Raw genomic sequence first — 20,738 nt, 5'->3', positions numbered from 1 at the left:
AAGACTAGATGCCTGTTAAAGTGTTAGTTAAATAGCCAAGGGGTAGATAAAAGAGAGGTTCCCACAAGGGCAACGAGTGGGGGGCTTTTCACGAGGGCAACTAACAGGGCTAGAGGGGGGCTTTTCACGAGGGCAACGGTTGCCCTCGTGAAAAGACCCCCTAAGACCCCACCCATCGCTCCTATGGAACAATATAGAGAAACGTACCTTTCGTGTTTTGCGCTTCATCCAAACAAATCTCAGAAAACAACTCATTAAGTTTAAACAAGGGCCGCCACACCAAGTCTCCCTTCCGCCTCACCAACTCAAACCAATTTAGGTAGGCCTTTTGCTTTGTTAAGCTAGTTTTACGTAAATATCTAGTAACAGCAGCAGGACCATAACAAACGTAGAATGTTAGATATACGCACACAATAAAGACCTAGCTATTCAATTTGTTTTTTAGGTTAAAGAACAGACTGTCCTGTGTGAGTCGTTCAACAATACGTGTAATGCCAGCTAGATCTAAGTTAGAACGCGCACCGTAAATGTAGACCTTAAAGACGCTAGAAAAGTTAGCTAAGGCGCTCGCCATCTAGGTAACAAGATATAGTTAGGTAAGCATCAAATGCGGCTTAGGCGCCAGGTAACTCTCCAACGCCTTAATGTCGCTAGCCTGCATCATAGTCAAGAGGTCAAGTTTACGTTAGTTAATTTGCTGTCTTACTATTAGCCATAGGTAATAGGGATAAGGCCCAGGTTTCCCTATAGGCAACAAGAATACTTACAATAAGGCACTGTGCGGCATATGTGTCAGTTTTCCTAATACCAACTTCATCAGCATAGATAATGCCCTAAGGCACTCCCTTTTCGGACTTTGCAAGCGCGTTTAGGTCGTTAGCTTTAATCAGCTTCATTAATTGTAATGCGCGCAAGGCATCTGCTGCCTCTCTCCTCTTCACACCCTTAGCAGCACCAGTAGTCTGCCACCACAGCATTAAGTGCCCGTTAGGGTTCTGTCTAGGGATCCTTAGTACTTTACAATGCGCAATTTAACAGATGTTCAATACCTTCTTATAGTCTTTAGGCTAGTAGGCGGAGTTATCTATTAAGCGGACGGCAGTTTCAACATTAAGTCGCAGGCCAGGATCGTTGATGTTAGAAGAATAGACGTCAGCACCATCTTTAGCTTCATCCAACTGCTCGTCACCCTGCGCACTCAGCTTAATTCCCTTATAAGCCTTATCCATCAGAAGCTGTGTTAAAAACAACGGTTCCTCTACTACTTCAACGCTTGCACGTGCCTTTACCTTGTCCCAGCTAGTCACTTTGCGCATGTTGACAAGACGGGACATGCGCTAGGCCATAGTTAATTTGCTAAGTTCTGCAGCTGCCTAGTCAGCCTTTGTAATCTCTAGCGATAGCTATTCTTCGTCCTCGTCTTCCTTAGTAGTGTTCTTATCAAGGGAAGCGGCGCTAAGGCCTTTAGTAATTTCAGCAGCACTTAGCCCACCAGCAACGATTAGAGCTTCACATTAGGCATCATGACCACCAACAGTAAACGTAGGATTACCAAGGTACGAATGCTAACAGGTGTTACAGGAAAAGCATATTAATTTAAAATCCAGAAGTTCATCCATATAGTGCTTAGTAACTCTAATTAGCAATCCTTAGAAGAACTATAACGCACGCGGGTTGCTGTCGTCCTTCGTGTACTTAGAGGTCGTATAGTCAATTTAAGTCGAACCTTTAGACTTAGCTATTATATCAGCAAGACCAGCATTAGGAGGGTGTACAAGCTTAATCATATCTAGATCTAAATCGCTGTAAGGACTCAACCATTTTATATTAGCAAGGCTACTAGCAGCGGCATCGTGTCGTAGTTTTAACTCTGTCAAGAGCCTCTTCTTTTCCACAGCGTCAACATCATCTCTTTCTTTTAAGTCCGTGTGCTCGCCCTCTACATCCCACGCTTCCATAGCTAACAACGTCTCCAGTTGCGTCTTCTTAAGTTCAGCATGCTCACGTTAAAGACGTTAGGTTTCGCGATTGCACTTCACCACTACTACAAGGCAAGCCTTGTCACAGCTAGACTGTTTTCGTAAGGGCAACAAGGGCGTACTAGTAGTATCAGCATCTTTAGCTAACTGTTAGGCGGCTTTAACAGTCCTGCTCTGCCTAGTAACATGCTTTAACTCGCGTTTAGCATTAACGGCAAATAGCCTAGTCTTCTTTTAGTCATACAGTTTAAGCAGGGCATTAACGCGGTCTATGTATAGGGCTAGAGGGATTAGATAGCTACTAAAGGGAGCGTTACTAGCCTAGAACTAAATATTAGCAAAGCAATTACATACAATCACGTAGATATCGTTAATGTTAGATAGCGGATTGCTGCGCATATCCTGCAAAGACATGTTAAAGAGGTCTCCACTAGCAGTATTAAGACGAGTAATAGCCATAAGTATGTGTGGTAGTTTAGGGCGCGGTTATTTCTCCAGCTTATACCTCTTGCAGAATTCACAACAGGTCTTGTTAAAGTTAAGAATATCCATTGCAACGCGCGTAGTTTCAATAAAATAGTAGAAGTCCTTAGGCTTTAAATAGCCAAAACTTTAACTAATATCTTTGGCAGAGCAGACGCAAGTAACACATACAGTTTTAAGTTTAGGGAAGACAGCGTTAACGTTAGGGATTTCCTTATATTAATCTTTACAAGGTTGTGCTTCCGCGATAAGGGCAGCCTCGTGCTCTTATACCTAAGTAGCCAAGGCGTCGTCATCCTCAAAGGTCTCATCGTCCATATCGCTCAGAGGGTCTATTACAATATCGTGGGGTAGTATAGTGGCCATAGCTAAGCTAATCTATAAGTATTGTTAGTAACGTGTGTAGTATAATAGCATAGGGCTGTTTTTATAAGGGCAACTAGGTATAGAGACTAGGGTTGTTTTTATAAGGGCAACTAGGTACAGGGAAGGGGGTTGTTTTTATAAGGGCAACTAGGTCCCCATAGGCAAGGGGGTTGTTTTTATGAGGGCAACTATTGCCCTCGTAGAAAGGCCCCCACTAGACCCCATAGTGTTGCCCTTAGGAAAAGACCCATCCTCATAAGTGTTTTTGCTACCCTTATAAAAAGCGTTATCAGCAATCAATTCGTGCTAGCTGGTTTAAGTTTTGGTTGTTACCCCAAAACCAAAGCGTTCTTCCTAATTCCCACTTAAGGGTAGTAGTAGTAGGTAAGTAGGTTACTTACATCCAATAGGTCCTATATAAGGGAATTGCTAGGGGGGGGGGCTTTTACTAAGGGCAACAAATATCCAATATTAGGGCAGTAGGTAGGCGGTAGGTAGCAGCTAGGTTAAGTCTACTGCCAGCTTAAAGGACTACCAACTAATTAGCTTTGCGCGCGCAATCAACGCGCCAATAGACTTGCCTGTCACTAGTATTAGTATCCAACTACTAGTATCAAGGATTAGTAGCAACAGGTAGGGCGGCAATAGGGTATAAGTAGCAGCTCAGCTAAGTTTGCTGCCAGCTATAAACACTACTAAACTATTAGCTTTGCGCGCGCAATCAACGCGCAAATAGACTTACCTGTCGCTTGTACTAATTGCCAATATAGTGTTTATGGTAGGTAGTAGTGGTAGGTAGGTAGGTAGGTGGTGGTGGGTAGGTAGGTGGTCGGCGTGGTTAGGTTGTTGGTGTAGTAGAGGAGAAGGTTTTCAAAAAAGATTTAGATCAAATATTTTTGCCAAGATCGCGACTAGCGCCGTTCACTAGCGCTAGCGTTAGGTGACGTTGTTGCCCACGCGAAAACACCGCCCCCCCCCCTCCTCCCCCCTTCAATTTCTATTAACTAACGCTCCTATACTCTAGGGTGAAGGATATAGACTCAATAAATCAAGTGCCCAGTAGTAATCCAGACACCAATTAGCTTTCACGCGACAGTTAGTCTTTAACAACACAAATAACTTTTGATACTCAAATTAAGACTTTAGGTTGCAAAAAATATAGGTCGTAGATTTTAGATATTAACGCCTAAGGATATCACTTGCGAAGACACTATCCTCAGCCAAGGGGGCAATTGCACGAGGGCAACTAGTTGCCCTCATAGAAACAGCCCCCCCCATGCCTTTTACCCACGTTCTAACGTGGTTACTTCCCCACCTACCTTCGTAGTTAACAGGTATGTCTGTGTAATCCAATTCACATCCACGACAATACGTAAGATAGGTCGTGTGAAGCCTGCGCTTACGGATTGTTAAAAGTACGCTGTGAAGTCAGCTTCCTCTTCCCTATCAAGAAGTCCATCACTCTGCTCCCTAATCCAGTCCAACCATCATAATTTTATCTCACCAGAGAACTCCCATAGACAGGCCCATATATTAAGGAACACTTATAGATACATGCAGGGTTCGTCGCGCTTAGGCTAAGTAAGCGTCTTCCCCGTCTCTTAATTCAACCACTTTGTACACATAGCAAATGGCAAAGCGCAATAAAAGCAGGACCCTATAGGAAGCTTGCCCTTTATCTACTACCTTTAGTATTCTCCTACTAGGTCGCTAAGATACAGTGTGCACTCGCTTCGTAGATAGTTAAAATCTTCTCCATCCGCAAAGCACTTCACGCAATTGTCCATCTACCACTATCCAGTTTCCTTAAGCTCCTCTTATTTAATCCTAGCGCCTTCTTTGTTCCGTGCCACAACACTTTGCTAGTTCCACTTTAATATCTAATCAACTCTTGCCTTCTTAATCGTTGCTATCGTCGTCAAGTCCGTAGTCTCTAGGGTAGCAGGAGATAACTAGGCCCACTTGCTTGCAGTTCTCTTATATCCTCTTAAACCTAAAGGTAATAATTGTAGTGCAGCAGGCCGTGACGCTAGAGACCTGCGCTTAACGCTGCTAGGTTCTACCACATTAAGCGCTGCAAATAGCGTAACAGGAACGCGATAGCCTCCTACTACCTTAGAACTTTCTACTTGTTATTAGGTTAAGATAGCAGTCATGAATTGTAAGCCTAGTAGGGATAACAAAAGATCAGAGTCTAATACCACGGCTATAGCCTAGGAGTGTCGCTTTAATTGTTGTGTGTTGCAGCTTGCTTCCCTTGTTAGTGTAGCTATAACAGCCAAATATTTTTGCGCTATAGTATTTTAACTTTCCATCTAATATCCATGCAGCCTCTAGCAGGCACTACACTAAGCCTCGTTCTCCTAGCAACATGTTCGGCTTTGCAGTCTATCAAAGTAATCATTAAGTAGAATCCTCATGCATCTCGTGTCCTTTTCTCCTTAGCAAACATACTCTTCTATCATAATTTTTTCCATACCTTGCAGCTTGTGCGCAAAAGATAGGATATTCTTCCTAAGAACAATTCTTGCAATGCATTTTCTCCTATCACGTCCCGCTCGCCCTGCTTCTTGACAGTAGGTAATAGGATAGTCAGGCATCCCAAATCAAATTATAATATTAATATCAGCTATATTAACTCCTGCGTTAAATACTATTATTGCAATCAAGACTCTATTAGTTTGTGTTAAAAAGGTTTGTTAAATCTTGTCGCGTTCAGCCTCCTCTAGTTTTCTATGGTAACATGCACATCCTAATGCCTTGCTAAGGTCTTAGGCATCGCGGGCTATAGCAACATAGACAATCACCTTATTAGCCTCCAGCTCTAATTGTTCTACATACTTTGCCATGTGTTCCGTTGTAACCAGTTCCTTGTGTAGAAACCTTTCTACCTTATACTAGATATTAGACCAGCTAGTAGGTTCCTAGAAGGACTAGACACTGCGCTTAATTCCTAGCAGTTAAAATGCTTCCTTTTCTCGCCGTTTTGGTATTATTGCTAATAGTAGAGTAATTCCAACACTATAGACAGCAATGTCATGCATGTCTAGTAAACTAGGCCGATATTCATGGTCTAGTAGCAGGATGTAGTAATATTCATCAATTACTATCCTGTCCAGGCTGCCAGTATCGCGCAATCGGTTAACCAAGTCCACAAACTTCTTGTTGCTAAGGTGTTCTAGCATAGCAAAGATAATTTAAGTAGTGTTAGTAAAGCTCTTACTACTAAAGACTAAAGTAGTAACCCCTAATGCATAGCATCGTTGCATTTAATCAGAGCGCAGGGCTACTAATAGTGTAATAACAATAGCTTAGCCATAACCCTCACAAAGTGCGGGCAGTAGGAATACAAGACTCTTCCTGCTACCTGTGCCAGCAACATAGGATACTGCTAGCTCACCTGCCATAATACTTTCAAGCACAACCCTTTGCTAACCGCGGAAGGTTGCTAACCAAGATATGTTAGCTCTTAGGACTTGCTTAAGGTTAATATCTGTCCTTTTTGCGAACCGCCGCACTTAATTATCCTCTACATACTACTTGCTTGCTCTTAGCAGCTTAAAGGCAAGCGCACTATGCCATTTAGCTAATATAGAGAAGAATGCCTAGGCATCCCTATCTACTAATCAAAACTGCAGGGCTATTGTTTGGCCATAAATTTAGAGGCCAGTGTTAGGTTCATACGCTGCTTAACGCTCTGCAACCTTATCTTCTTAGCTGTCCAAGGCCTCCCTAACTTCTTCTAGTAAGAGCGCAACTAGCTTTCCTCGCTTAGTCTAGTCTTAATTACGCCTAAATGCAATAAGCAGATGCCGCATAATGCTAGGGCTAATCTCTTGTCCAAGGTGCAACAAGGTAGCGTCTTTCATTCTAGATCCAAACCTAGTAGAGGACTAGTAGTGTTCACCTTTCTTATCAGGCCAAAGAAAGGCGCTTCTTGCCTAGTACCATGCAGGTGTCTTGTCTCCTTTAGCCTAGTTTACAGTAATAGTGATGCAAAATAGCTTTACAAGCCAAAGATACCATACAAGCAATAATCTAATCTTCTAAGGGAGGAAGCAATACACCACCTTTAAAGACTTATCCCTGTTATATCCCTTATAGTATTAAGGAACCAGAGCTACTAATCCATTAAACATAAATAGGTTTCGGCTCCCATTACTAACAGTATTCTAGGTTTAAATACTAAGAACCTTAGTTAAACGTCCAGGCTGTCCACTAGTAAAATGCACAAGCAGGAAAAGAAGATCTAGGAACTCTTATACCCAGGCGCAATATCGCTTTACTTAGTCAAAATCTTGCAGGTCTGTAATAAGAACCTTAGAGGGATAGATAGCCTGCATTGCTTAGAGCATTTGTTAGCTAGTAAAACCAGAGTAGCGAGTAAGAGCTAAACTTTTCACTAAAAATAGGGTGTAGCCAGGTTGATTGTTAGAGGGATCGCAAGACAGGTCCTCCCATAGAATCACTAGTAGTGAAGATTCCTCTGCTGTAAAGGTAATATCCAGTAGAGTATCTATAGCCTAGTTGTATATAGCCCATACCATGCTACAGTATTGCTTAAATAAGGTGGTAACATGTTAAATAGTCACAGTTAAGCCATTCCATCAAGTAAAGGAGTCTACTATTTATCCATATCTGAATTTAGCGATGTAATGTGCAGTAGTAATAACCCAGCTAATAGAGGTTAAAAATTCACTAGTAAGGTAATGGTGAACCCAAGCTTTAAAGTTAGTGTTTTTTGCCTAGGCGTTCTCCTCGTCCTGGGCATATTCTAGCTTCATGGCATCTTGTTATTAGATAAGAAAGGTAGCTTCTACTTAACTTGTGGGGGGCTCCTTGCTACCAAGTAGGCTATCTACCTTTATATAGGTAGAAGTATCCTTATTATTATCTGCTCCATAGAATTTGTAGCACCCTGCTATGCGTGCATATTTCTTAATAGCTAAGCAGTCTGTGGCAAAGTTATATACCTCTTAAAATTAGTCTTGCTAGACATCCACAGCTATAAAAGCTAAGGGTGTAACAAGGGCAAGGTCAAAGTCGCTGTATACGCTAGTTTACTCAGTAAGAGACATCCAGAAGTTGTGACAGAGCTCTTCAAATAGTGTAAATGCTTGTCGCTTGTGGTAGGTATTAACAGTAGGGTATTTATTATTTAGGCTGTCCAAGTGTGTCTAAATAGCAGTCCAAGCTACTGCTTGTCTTTTGGTAAGGGAAAGGGTTGTTAGGGAGGGAAGCCGTTAAGAGAGAACCTAGTAAAAGAATATAAATATATAGACAAGTGTATTGCTATGCTTGTTATTAAAAGCCAAGTATAGGATAAGGGGTGCTATAGGAACATGTTAGAGATGCTCTTGCATAACCTAAATACGTGCCCAACGTAGTGTGGATGCTGTTATATACTAGTACACAAGCGTGGTGCTCTAAACAGACTTTTTAAGGTAATCAAGGGCTAGGGTAGTAGTAGGGATAATATATTCCTAAATTTCTGCCCAGTCTAGCCCCCCTAGGCAGAGCTAAAATTTTGTGTGCTTAAGGTATGGGTTGGTCTGGCGCAGTGGGGCTGGTAGGATAATAGCAGCAGCTATTGCCTCTTCTATATCTGCCTAAGTTTGTGCAGCCTCTAGCTGTACCTTTAAGTTGTTAATTCCATCATGTTGTGTTAGTTTAGTAGGCGGGGTTGTAGGTCTAGAGTCTAGAGCAAGCAGAGCTAGGTTAATTAGCGTATAGAGCGTAGGCTCTAGGGTTAGGATTGTAGTAGGGGTGACTAGGTTGTACACCTTAAAATGCTTAGTGGCTTAGGTAGGCAGGCTGTGTCTCTAGAACATTTGTTAGGTAGTAATAATAGTCTAGTAGGCAGCCTATATTTTCCTAGCTAGAGTCCTAATATTAGATGCAAAGACACCATAGGAGCGTAGATAGGTTTTCATGTTTCCCTCTGCACTCCGCTCTGTTGTAATGTAGCCGCAATTGTTGCATTTAAGGGAATTGTAATAAAGTTAGAGGGACTTAATAATAGCACATAGCTAAGGAGGTAGCAGGATATTAGCAACATCTTCGTAAAGATCGTCTATCTAGCTATTAACAAATTCCTAAAGCATTTCGCGCTTAAGGCGATCTGTGTAATCAGCATGCTTGCTAGAAAAGTGCTAAAAGACACGAGATAGGATAAGGCAATAACAATAATGTTTGCATACTACAATCCCAAATCCTAGTTTAGGATAAATAGTAATATAATTGGCAATGCTTATAATAGAGGAAGAGATGGAAGCTAATAGGCAGTGGTATGCAAGTAAGGTGAAAAGATTTTGAAAAGGAGGGTGAAGATAGGACACTACTTATTTCGACCAAGAATCAGACCCCAAATCGCCGTAAAACGTCCAACTTGGCTAATCTAACTATTTTAGCGTTAGGGCAGTGGCAGAACACTTGCACCTTGCAACTTTAAACCTTTCTCCTTCCTTACACACTACAACCTTCTACTTAGCACACAACACTATACTCTCTTTGCAATAAGCAAACTACCATTTGTACTAGTTAACCTATTAAATAATATTAAGCAGGTGAACGCGATCTTAGGCGTAGATAGTGTGCTATCACGTGCCAGTCTAGTTATATATAGCCAGGTTGCTAATAATTTTAATCCTACTAAGGCTTTAATTGCTAGAGATCTATACTACGCCTTAGTTTAGATATGTCGCAACACGAACCGCCAGAAGTTAATTAAGGTAATTAATAACATCTACGACAACCCAGTAACTAAAGCTAAAGAAAGAGATAGCAATAGTTAAGGCACACAGGGTTGCAGCCAGTCAGTTATTCCAGCAACAGTACCTAAGGAGAGCGAGGTAGCAAATACAGGTGGGCGCAAAAGGAAACGTGGCATAAAAGAGAAAAGTACAAAGCAAGTAAATAAGGCCCTAGTTAAAAAGATAAACCTTGCATTAGTCTAAACTGTTGCCAGCAAACAGGATTAGGAGTCTGCAAAGGCGGAGGTAACCCTTACAAATAAGCAGCAACGTTATTGGAATTTTGCAAGGAGCCTCCCAGGTGCAGGGGTTAATGTTGTGGCCCAGATAATATTAAATGCAGAGGCGGTTAGGTCTAGAGAGGCCTTTCTAGATTGGCAGGCAATTATTGTTGGGTAGAAGAGGTAGCATTATAAGGCAAAGAAGCAGTTTAAACGAGTAACAATAGCCCGCACAACCCTAGCAGCGCACGCATTCTAGATAGACAATTCAGGTCCTAATCTAACAAACTCACAACTTATCTGCTCTTAGCAGGAGGGACGTAACGTAGTGGACGAAATGGGGCTTACTATGCTACAGCGGGAGACGTTCCAGTACCATCTTGTAGACGCACAAAAGAGCAGGATTAAGAGCTTTGCAGAGGAGATGCGGCAAAGATAGAAGCTAGACATCCTCTATAAGGAATATCTTTCTCTTAAGAAGACAATTCGCAGCATAGCCCGCGGCACAGGTGCAAGGGGTGTAGGATATAGATCTGTGGCAAAGGACTACCTCTTTAAGGTTGCATGCGCGTCTAATAATAGTTATATGCCTAACAAGAGAGATAACCCAGAACTATACAAGCTATTTAGGGGTTTGCTAGATTAGGGTAAGAAGTAGAACACTGTAAAGAAACGCTTTGGCACAGTTAGGATCTTTAGGCTTCTTCTAAAGAGTATTAGAGCAAACGTCTAGTTTAAACGGGTGACCTAGACACGAGTCACGCAGTGGTTAGAGATGGTAGCAGAGTGCAACGAGGATGCAATGTCCCTAGCGCAACGCATTAAGCCACTTTTTATGGCATTTATTAAGGAGCGTCCACCACCACAAGAGTTTCTCTTCTTAGAGCAGGTTAATCAGTATCTAGGGGAGCGACCACTACTAATACTTAACAGGTATGTGTATATTAAGATAATTTACTCTAAAGCTAACAGTTATATAGTTGCCAGGGCACCCCCCCCGCAATAAGGAGAGTAGAGGAGGTGCAAGTTAACAAAGACGAGGCCCTTAAATCAACTATTAAGGGGGCGTTTAGGGCTAAGACTGCCTTAGAGATAGGCACTACGTATAGTGGCATCACTATCCCACAGTCAAGCATATAGATAGTAGTTATTATTAACACATATAATTAGTTGTGCAAGTGCAGGTGCAGTAAGGTGTAGGAGGGGGACGTTTTAGCAAGGGCAACAGGGTGTATTTACAACGCAGCTACCAACCCTATTACCCTTAAGTAAACCCTCTATCCACATTAAGACCTCCGCATTGCTCTATTAGTAATAGAAATAATTTTAATAAATGCTGCACCCTTAAATAATAGTCTGTGCAAGAAGAATTCTTCACTAAAGGCAGGACTTTTATAAGGAAATAGGTAGTAGGGGTCGCAGGAGACAGGTTTTGGGTCTAGGTTTGCAGGAAACGGGTTTTAGGTCTAGGTTTGCAGGAAACGGGTTTTGGGTGGTAAGGGTCGCAGGAAATAGGTTTTAGGCAGGGGTCGCAGGAAACGGGTTTTAGGTCTAGGTTTGCAGGAAACAGGTTTTGGGTAGTAGGGGTCGCAGGAAACAGGTTTTAGGTCTAGGTTTGCAGGAAACAGGTTTTAGGTCTAGGTTTACAGGAAACGGGTTTTAGGTCTAGGTTTGCAGGAAACGGGTTTTAGGCAGGGGTCGCAGGAAACGGGTTTTGGGTAGTAGGGGTCGCAGGAAACAGGTTTTAGGTTTTGATTTTCCTCGCACGGTCATTTCCTGCAAGACGCTAGTAGCGCACAGTCCTCTTTGGAGTCGTTTCCTAGCAGGAAACAACTTTCCCACAATATATAGGAAATTACTTAGCTAGAAAGTCTATAGTTTACCTAATATAACAGCGCAAGTAGCAAATGCCCTATAGCTAACTAGTCTATTCTAGGTTACCTTAGAGCGTAGAAATGCCTAGTAGGTTATTAGTCCTCTTATGCCTAGTATTTTAGGCGTAGTGTAGGTAGAAAATTCCTAAGGATCCTTATAATTACTAGCTTTACTTATTATAGTTGCTAGCACTTACTATACTACTATTATCCCCTATTAATACTATTATAGTGTTTGCATATCTATAATTTTACGCCTCTTCTATAATTTCTAGCTACTTAAGGGATTAAATAGATATTACTAAATTACTATAAGTATAGGAAACTATAGTGTTAATAGCTACTATATAGCTTTCCCTAGTTTTAATAACTAAGTTTGCATCTAGGTTTTAGTATTCCTTGCTAAGCTAGCTTTTGCTATCTAGCGTACTTTTGCTATCTAGCGTCCTTTTACTAGTTTTAGTAGTAAAGTTTATTTAAAAGTTTTAATATTCCTTGCTAAGCTAGCTTTTGCTATCTAGCGTACTTTTACTATCTAGTATCCTTTTACTAGTTTTAGTAGCAAAGTTTATATAAAAGTTTTAATATTCCTTACTAAGCTAGCTTTTGCTATCTAGCGTACTTTTACTATCTAGCGTCCTTTTACTAGTTTTAGTAGCAAAGTTTATGCAAAAGTTTTAATATTCCTTGCTAAGCTAGCTTTTGCTATCTAGCGTCCTAACGCACAAGCTAATTTTTTTATACTTTAATAGGAAAAGTTTGCAAACTAATATCCTTAGATTCTTAATCTATACTAGGTATAGTAATAAGTTAAATTATATACTAGTTATATACTTATTTTAAAGTAACCTTAACTAATACTAGTTATTCTAGAGTTTCTCTTAGGAACTAATAGCTAGTAAACTACTTAATAATTTAACTATATAGTAATTAAACTAGTTAGTTTATTTTATTTTTACTATTATATATTTTAGTATATTATTTAATTAAAAATACTACTTAATAAATACTAAGTACTCTATTTATATTAGATATTATAATATTACTTAGAAGTTTTATTATATTTTTAATTCTTATTTAGTATATACTAGATATATAACCTAAATTAATTAAGATATAAAAAAAATTTAAGATATAAAAAATAATTAAGATATATAAAAAAATTATAAAAAAAAATTAAGATATATAAAAAAATTATAAAAAAAAATTAAGATATAAAAAAAAGATTTTACCCTAAGAATCTACTCTAAATAGTGGTCTGTGCGTTAGGGGTAAGATATAGGTAATAGGGGTAGTAGATAGTAGGTAGTAGGTGGTATAGATAGGTATGGGCGATAGGTACAGGCGATAGGTATAGGCGATAGGTATGGTGGGTGGTATGGATAGGTATGGGCGATAGGTATGGGCGATAGGTATAGTAGGTGGTATGGTAGGTGGTATGGTAGGTAGTATGGTGGGTGGTATAGATAGGTATAGGCGATAGGTATGGTAGGTGGTATGGATAGGTATAGGCGATAGGTATGGTGGGTGGTATAGTGGGTGGTATGGTGGGTGGTATGGTAGGTAGTATGGTAGGTGGTATGGTGGGTGGTATGGTAGGTAGTATAGATAGGTATGGGCGATAGGTATGGTGGGTGGTATAAGTAGGGTAGGGGTCGCAGGAAACAGGTTTTAGGTGGCAGGGGTCGCAGGAAACGGGTTTTGGGTGGCAGGGGTTGCAGGAAACGGGTTTTAGGTAGTAGGGGTTAGGGTAGGGGTTGCAGGAAACGGGTTTTAGGCAGGGGTCGCAGGAAACGGGTTTTAGGTTTTAATTTTCCTCGCACGGTCATTTCCTGCAAGACGCTAGTAGCGCACAGTCCTCTTTAGAGTCGTTTCCTAGCAGGAAATAACTTTCCCACAATATGTAGGGATTAAAACCCCTACCTAGCTTAAGGGATTAAAACCCCTGCTTAGCTTAAGGGATTAAAATCTCTACACCTTAGGTAAGGGATTAAAACCCCTTTAATAAGCGCTAAGAATTTAGCTTGCAGCTAAATACAAATCTTAAGGTCTAAGCTTAGAATAGTACCTCTTTGCCCCCTGCTAGTAGAATAATTCTACTAAGCTAAGAGGAGGGGTACCACCCTAGTGCGGTATTTCTTCTTCTAAGGCTATAGTTAGGTTATACTATCTTGTCTATAAAAGAATAAACTGCTTACAGTCCCTAAAGAGCATATAGGCGAAAGGAGAGTTATTTTTTAACCTCCTAGGACTGCTTCTTGTTCTCTTTAGGACTTTATCCTAACTTCTTTCTAAGCTAAGGCTTTCAGCCTTAGCTTATCTTAACCCTAACCTAAGCCTATAGCCTATATAACCTAAACCTAAACTAAGCCTATAGCCTATGTGACCTAAACCTAACCTAAGCACTAGGTCTGTGCGACCTAAACCTAACCCAGTACCATAGCTAGTGTACACTAACCTAGATTTACCAGCCTAGTTACAAACATCATTTGCCATTCGATCATGACTGGTCAAGTCTGGCGTCCCATGATAAAGCCAGGTACTCCCGCTCGACGTATTGCACGACCTCGCTCGTCTCTAATTCCGAGTTCTCATTCAAAGCAACAAAGATCGAAAAATCTGACTCTATTATCTCTTTGCCGCCATCGCGACACATCCTCAAACCACATTTTGATTCCGGGAGCGTCCTCGCTTCCCTCACAATCCAGATGATCTTCAGCAGCGATCTAAAAAGATTTGTCTCATTGGGGATAACGTGTTCCTTATGCAAGCGGTTCACCCCACCAGGTTGCGCACAAGCTCTTATTCTTGCATGGTGCCGAGATTTCGATCATTGTTACTTCTGGTTGCTCGGGTCCGCGAAAAACCTACCTAGACCGAATCGTCTACAAGCAATACGGTTTAGAGCTTTTCTAGCAATCGCCATAGTGGTCCGCTCCTCACATATTCCTCTCCGTAATCCCACACCATTCCCTAGCCCTGGGACCATGCAACACCACCATCTCCATAGCCCTCCAATGCCAACAAGTCGCACATGCTACGCTCAAACAGGGCGTCTCGAGCGTAATGTCATTTTTCATGTGTCCTTTTCGAGCGCGATTAGGGCCGCCGTGGTGGAAGGTGTAGAGTTTGGCCTTGCATTGTTTTGCGGGGTGAATTTGTTGTCGATGAAGCTTCAGGTGTTGTGGTTGTTGCCTTTGAATCTTGTGATTCCTGGACTTTCTCCCTGGTTTCTGCAGTCGTGGCTGTTGACGTGCTTTCGTATTATGCTGTGTGAAATACTGTAATCATGCGTGAGCCTCGTACATATACCGCATCACGGAGTCCTCTGCAGAAAGATGGCAAGAACAAGTTTTGCATACCCAAGACCTGTGTCCGCACGAGTTTGCCCGCTCATCCCTAGACACAGGCTCCGACACAGACGCATTCCACACTTCCTTGTCAAATCTCAGTTTAAACCCCATATGCCTCTATAACATGCTAAGTTTCTGTCCCATTTGTCCCCTTTTTCCTTAGCTAACCGATAAAGAGCACACTGAAAAACTGCGTTCCACGTGCTCTACTGAGCCAACAGACGGACAATGGTTCTTTGGATAAGATAAGAAGTCGTTAAAGGTTGTGATGTGGGCGTGCAAATTGGTATCTTGTGTCCTGTGGGCCATGGTTTTCCTTTTATGGGTTGTTATTTGCTACATGGTGCATGTGATATTTGCTTCCATTGGCTGGGCTTGCCAGATGTGAATGCTTTGGGCTTGGATAATGAGGCCATGTCGCGTGAGAGATGTGGTTTGTGTTTGCTGGTTGTGTGAAACATCTTAGATATTATGAAGGTTCCTATGTACAACATGGGATTGAATATATGGCGTGGCGCAGGTTGCTGCATTTATCTAGCATAAGGTGGTATCGCCCTGGGTTTTCGTTTGATAGAAAGCATGTCTTAATCATGCCTACTACTGCTAGGCTCGATAATGTGAATTTAGTGGAAAACGAAGCAACCATGTTCTAAGTTACGCTGGCAAAGGCCTAATTCTCCCTGTCAAAGATAAAACATTCAACTGCGGTAGATGTTACTCAAAGCACTGGCCCCAGTTCCCACTGCTTCTTGCAAAACTCTGGCTTGCGACGAAGTCGCTCAGCGTGCACATCCCATACTTGTTTCCTCCACAAAATTCTAGGGGTTGCACACGATCGTTCACGATGATACGAACGTAATCGTCATTGTCCTGCACACATTGTAACTTCTCCACATAGATTCTCGCGGCAAATGGCACCGTCCATGCGGCAGAGTAACCATTTGTATCCTCGGTGCTCTCGATAGTCGTGTTTGAGAGAGGTTTCGTGTTATTGTACAAACCGAGCGCTGCGAGCACTTGGCTCATGTCGTTGTCGTGGCTAAAGTCCGCATAAACCTTGCGATCTAGTGGGAAGGTTTTAGGGTCAGAGTCGAGGGTGCGGTTGGTATTGGTGTCATCTTTGACTGGCAGTCCAGTCAGCCGTGCGAGAAGCTCGTTCACATAGCCGACACCTTGGGTGGGAGCTAGTGGGTTTCCCGGGCCGTAGCCGTAGTACTTGCCCAGCGACTGCAGATAGTCATATGCACGCCATTCCTCGCCAGTAAACAGTCTGCAGAAATGTGACATCTTTGCCTTTGGGTTGGCTAGAGTGTCGAACGGGCACATGTCCATTAGGTAGATGATTGAGGTTTGGGTAAGGTTTGTACCCAAGGCTTTGTTGACGCGTTCCTGAATTGGTGGTACGAATATGGACGCCCAAGTCCCCATTGCTCTTCCCCCCAGGCCATGGCTGGGCCCAGTGACAAAGGCAGGGCATGTGTCATGGGAGAGAGTGTTGTTCCATTTTGTTCCTTCTGGGATGATCAGATGGACTTCTTTTGCCTTCTTCCCTTGTGCCTGAGCGACGCCTGTAAGCCACTTCTCTGCCGACTCGACTACTCGCTCTTGTCCGCCTGCGCGAACGAAAGGAGGATTGTTCTGAATCAGGCTGCGATAGCGGTTATAAAAGTGCGCGCCTGAGTTTACCATTTCTTGTCGCCCAGCCTCTGTCAATTGATCGGCGCCGAGATTATATTCGTAGTCTTTCAGAAAGCGAAACTCTCCGGGATATGCCGTGCTAGTATTTTGTATCTCGGCGATCAGAAGATGGTAGGCTATCGTTTTGCCCATGGTCGGATCGCGGCCACCATGTCGCGAGAGGACGTTGGCAAAAGTGACCTGGCAGCCCTTGGGGGGTGCGACATCGATATCTGAGGGTACGGCATACCACAGCGAATACTGGCCCCAGAAGTGCGACGTCTTGGGGCTGCAACGGTAGCCTTTGTCGATGGTGTCGCAAGGGTCAGGATTGAAGGTGGAAAGGAGACTGCGCTGTCATCAGTATCTAGTCTTTGTGGGTGATGTTTCCGTCCATGGTAGTCGTAGAGATGCTTACCGTATCGTTCCGTAAACGCAGAAGAGGGCTGCCATGACCTGCACGGCGCGCCCAGCGGTCAGCCAGTGTGCTTGGACATGCCGCCGTGTCCTGGTGTAGGACGATGGCTCCTTCTCTGTCAACGGGAGCGGCGTGTAGTCGAGTGCGCGATTCCCATGGATGCGATTCCAAGCCCGTGTCATCATGTACATGTTGAGTGTTGGGAGCGTCGAGACTCGTGGCCCGTGGCCCGTGACTCGTGACCGTTGGTGGTGTGGAGCCTGGCCGACGTGTCGTATCTCGCTATCTTTCCTATCGCCGCATGAAACGTCAAGTCGCAACGATCACTTACACAATCACAATACAATCACTGGTCTGGTCTACAGTGCACCGAGAAAATATTCGGTTGCTAAGGAGAAAATGGGAATCAGCTTTTTCGTTGCGCAGACGACCTTCTGGTGCGGGTACCGTACTATAAGAGCATGGATCATGTGTCTCTTTTCGAGTACCTACCTAGTAACCATCATGGTAGTGAATGGTCTTGTTAGGTCGTGCAACGGAGAGTCGTCGGAGCTGCTATGTGATTAGTATGGATGAGAAGTGGATGCTCACCGTCACTGCGCTGACTGATTGTTGATCGTTGATCGTTGACTGATGACAGATGGACAGTTGACACCAGTCCATACCGGGCACGTCGTGCTGCATACGTATGTGTTACAGTTGAAGACAGCACGTGATCGTCCCAGAGAGCGGGGTTGGACTCGCCCTAGAGACAGAAGAGGACGCCAAGCCACGACTCTAATCGAACCCCTCCCCCCCCCCCCCTGAGACTCCTCAGATCTCAGTCTCATCAAGTCTCATCAAGTCTCATCAAGTCTCATCAAGTCTCATCAAGTCTCATCAAGTCTCATCAAGTCTCATCAAGTCTCATCAAGTCTCATCAAGTCTCATCAAGTCTCATCAAGTCTCATCAAGTCTCATCAAGTCTCATCAAGTTTCATCAACCAAACTATCGCCTCGTTCAGGTAAATGTTTAAGCTAGGATATCTTGCAAGACTCACCTGGTCCTTTGTTATCTCGAACTATTGCCCGAAAACGCCTATCTTCCATAAGCGAATCCCCACATCTAGGTACTATGCATGTACTATTGTGCCATACCCTCGCGCCGACGCACAACCCCGTTGCCGAAGAAGAAGGGAGCCAGGGGTACGTGGTTGTGAAAACAGTCCGGCCCGTCAGCGTCCGGATGGTGCCCTTTGACCACCCTAGATTGGCCCATACCCCATCTTTTGTCGGTACCCCACGTTCACCATATCGGGAGTTGGAGGCGCCAGCGCTCAAGCTCTGATAAGCTCAAGCCAAACTCACGTGCACGGCGTGAATATGCCAGATTCGGGAGTTATTGGGAGTCGCTAGTACCCAATGGCCTCTCAACCCGGGCTTGGACGGTGCCAGGACGACACCTTTCCCCTCTTTTCTTCGGCTCCAGTTACCTGCACCGCCTATCTCAAATCTACATACTTGGGTGAACTACGCCCGTGCCTCTCGGCTGCCCCTTTGATGAGAATGCATCCTCGTTTCTCAACTCATGGTACTTAACCCCTACCTTTCCATCTAACTACAATCAAAACATTTTCACTCTATCATTCTCTTTTCCCTTACAACTTGGACGATGAAGCCAATCGACCCCCCGTCTCTCGATGATGAGGCCCAACTCCAAGCTCTGGGCCACAAAGGTGAACTAGAGCGCAACTTCTCCCTCGTATCTATGCTGGGTCTTGCTTTTGCCATTCTGAACTCATGGACTGCCCTGTCCATGTCCATTAGCCTGGCCATCACCAGTGGAGGAACCACGAGTGTCCTCTGGGGGCTGCTCACAGCTGGAATTTGTAACGTGTGCTTGGCCCTGTCCATGGCCGAGTTTCTTTCTGCTTATCCAACGGCTGGTGGACAGTACGTTATGCCCGTCATCATCACAAGTGAAGCCTAACATGAGTCACAGATATCACTGGGTCGCCGTCATTACGCCCAAACCATGGGTGCCTCTTGCCTCCTGGATTACCGGGTGGATCAACGTCGCAGGCTGGATTGCACTGACAACTGCACCCAGCCTTCTTGCCTCCCAATTCATCTCGGGCTTCATCTTCCTCTTCTACCCAGACTTCGTACTGGAGAAATATCACTTTTGGCTCATCTACGTAGCGTTTACTGTCACCGGCTTCATCATCAATGCCTTCCTCAATAGGATTCTCCCCTTCATCAATCGCGGTGCCTTGCTGTGGACCTTGGGCGGCTTTGTCGTGATATCAATCACGGTCCTGGCCTGTGCCTCGCCCGATTATGCATCTGCCGAATTTGTCTTTACCGAGTTCATCAACGTAACTGGCTGGCCTGACGGTGTCGCGTGGCTTCTCGGTCTCCTACAGGGTAAGCCAACGGTTGAACAACTCCACTCGTTGCAACACCCGACTAATTAGGGCACAGGTGCTTATGGCCTCACTGGCTATGATGCTGTCGCTCATATGATCGAGGAGATCCCCGATGCTTCCGTGCAAGGCCCCAAGATCATGGTCTACTCCGTCGTCATTGGAACCGTCACCGGCTTCATCTTCCTCATGGTCTTACTATTTGTGTCCGGTGGTGATATGGAGTTGATCACTTCATCTGGAGCTGGTGTACTCCTCGCCATACTACAAAAGGCCACCAGCAGCCGAGCAGGAGCAGTTTGCCTTGGGCTAATTCCACTGATCTGCTTGATGTTTGGTCAGATTGCCATCATGACCACCAGCTCCCGCATGACTTATGCCTTCGCTCGTGATGGAGGTTTGCCCATGTCGAAGCTGTTCTCCCATGTTCACCATGGCCTGGGTCTGCCTCTGAACGCTCTGATGCTTTCTGCCACTCTTTCCATCTTATTCGGTCTGCTCATTCTCGGGTCCAGTAGCGCTTTCAACGCGCTAGCTTCCGCCGCCGTAGTCGCCCTGGGCGTCAGTTATGCTATCCCGGTTGCCATCCATGTTTGTAGGAGGAGAAAGATGCTCCCTGCAAGAGCGTTTGCGTTGCCCGGTCCGCTCGGATGGATTGCCAACCTGATTGGGGTTGGCTACACAATTGTCACCACAGTCCTGTTCCTATTTCCACCGGCTCTTCCCGTGACTTCGGCCAATATGAGTAAGTCCTTCTTGTTCTTCGACTGTCAAAACTGTCAATCATGTTAACACTTTCAGACTATTGTGTCGTCGCATTTGGTATCATTCTATTCATCAGTACCTTCCAGTGGTTTGTTGACGGACGCAAGAACTACACGGGCCCTCGCAACGATGCTGGTATAGAAATTCTGGAAGCTATGATGACGAACGACGAAGACAAGCCTGGGATGAGATATCCAAATGTTGCGGACGAGAAGTTGGGTTCAGATACGGTGAAATGATTATACAACTCTCTTTCACTCATTTCAGTACATTCTCAAAGTCTTCTCGTAGGCTGCAATACTCTTTTATATATTCTTTCTATTCAGAATCACTCTATATTTTCCCATTGGTGTGCTCGGCAGCTGTTGCCTCATCCCTGTGTGGGCATATAGCGGTCAACCTTCACCGTGATGCCCGCTCCGGTCATCGCCGCATAGGTCTCCTC

The 20,738-nt window shown here is 43.9% G+C and overlaps 3 protein-coding genes across 3 annotated transcripts; 1 reads left to right on the top strand and 2 right to left on the bottom strand.

Moving 5' to 3' along the window:
- Positions 1 to 14,175: 14,175 nt before the first annotated feature.
- On the bottom strand, positions 14,176 to 15,344 carry IAQ61_005373 (uncharacterized protein; the record flags this gene model as incomplete). The annotated part of the gene is made up of 4 exons (XM_066096774.1): positions 15,212 to 15,344; positions 15,038 to 15,145; positions 14,619 to 14,956; positions 14,176 to 14,401 (listed from the first exon to the last, which is right to left on the bottom strand). The coding sequence occupies exons 1-4, from the start codon at positions 15,335 to 15,337 to the stop codon at positions 14,176 to 14,178; spliced, it is 798 nt and encodes a 265-aa protein (XP_065953469.1). The 5' UTR covers positions 15,338 to 15,344.
- Positions 15,345 to 15,474: 130 nt separating this feature from the next.
- IAQ61_005372 (uncharacterized protein) lies at positions 15,475 to 17,769 on the bottom strand. Its single transcript, XM_066096773.1, has 3 exons — positions 17,576 to 17,769; positions 17,124 to 17,511; positions 15,475 to 17,054 (listed from the first exon to the last, which is right to left on the bottom strand). The coding sequence occupies exons 2-3, from the start codon at positions 17,312 to 17,314 to the stop codon at positions 15,743 to 15,745; spliced, it is 1,503 nt and encodes a 500-aa protein (XP_065953468.1). The 5' UTR covers positions 17,315 to 17,511; positions 17,576 to 17,769; the 3' UTR covers positions 15,475 to 15,742.
- Positions 17,770 to 18,774: 1,005 nt separating this feature from the next.
- IAQ61_005371 (uncharacterized protein) lies at positions 18,775 to 20,532 on the top strand (the record flags this gene model as incomplete). Its single annotated transcript, XM_003837557.1, has 4 exons — positions 18,775 to 19,055; positions 19,105 to 19,529; positions 19,587 to 20,273; positions 20,330 to 20,532. 4 exons carry the CDS (start codon positions 18,775 to 18,777, stop codon positions 20,530 to 20,532), a joined length of 1,596 nt encoding a protein of 531 aa, XP_003837605.1.
- Between the last annotated feature and the right edge of the window lie 206 nt (positions 20,533 to 20,738).

Source organism: Plenodomus lingam, assembly GCF_022343315.1.
Source record: "Plenodomus lingam strain CAN1 chromosome Unknown contig_21, whole genome shotgun sequence".
In the NCBI taxonomy this organism is placed as follows: Eukaryota; Fungi; Ascomycota; class Dothideomycetes; order Pleosporales; family Leptosphaeriaceae; genus Plenodomus; species Plenodomus lingam.
This window is presented reverse-complemented; position numbering and strand designations above follow the sequence as displayed.

Excerpts from the sequence above, each read along its gene's own strand:
- IAQ61_005372 (XM_066096773.1), bottom strand. The coding sequence starts at position 17,314 with ATGTACATGATGACACGGGCTTGGAATCGCATCCATGGGAATCGCGCA. Across the intron at positions 17,055-17,123 it reads TGCGTTTACGGAACGATACG|TCTCCTTTCCACCTTCAATC; the intron begins GTAAGCATCTCT and ends ATGACAGCGCAG.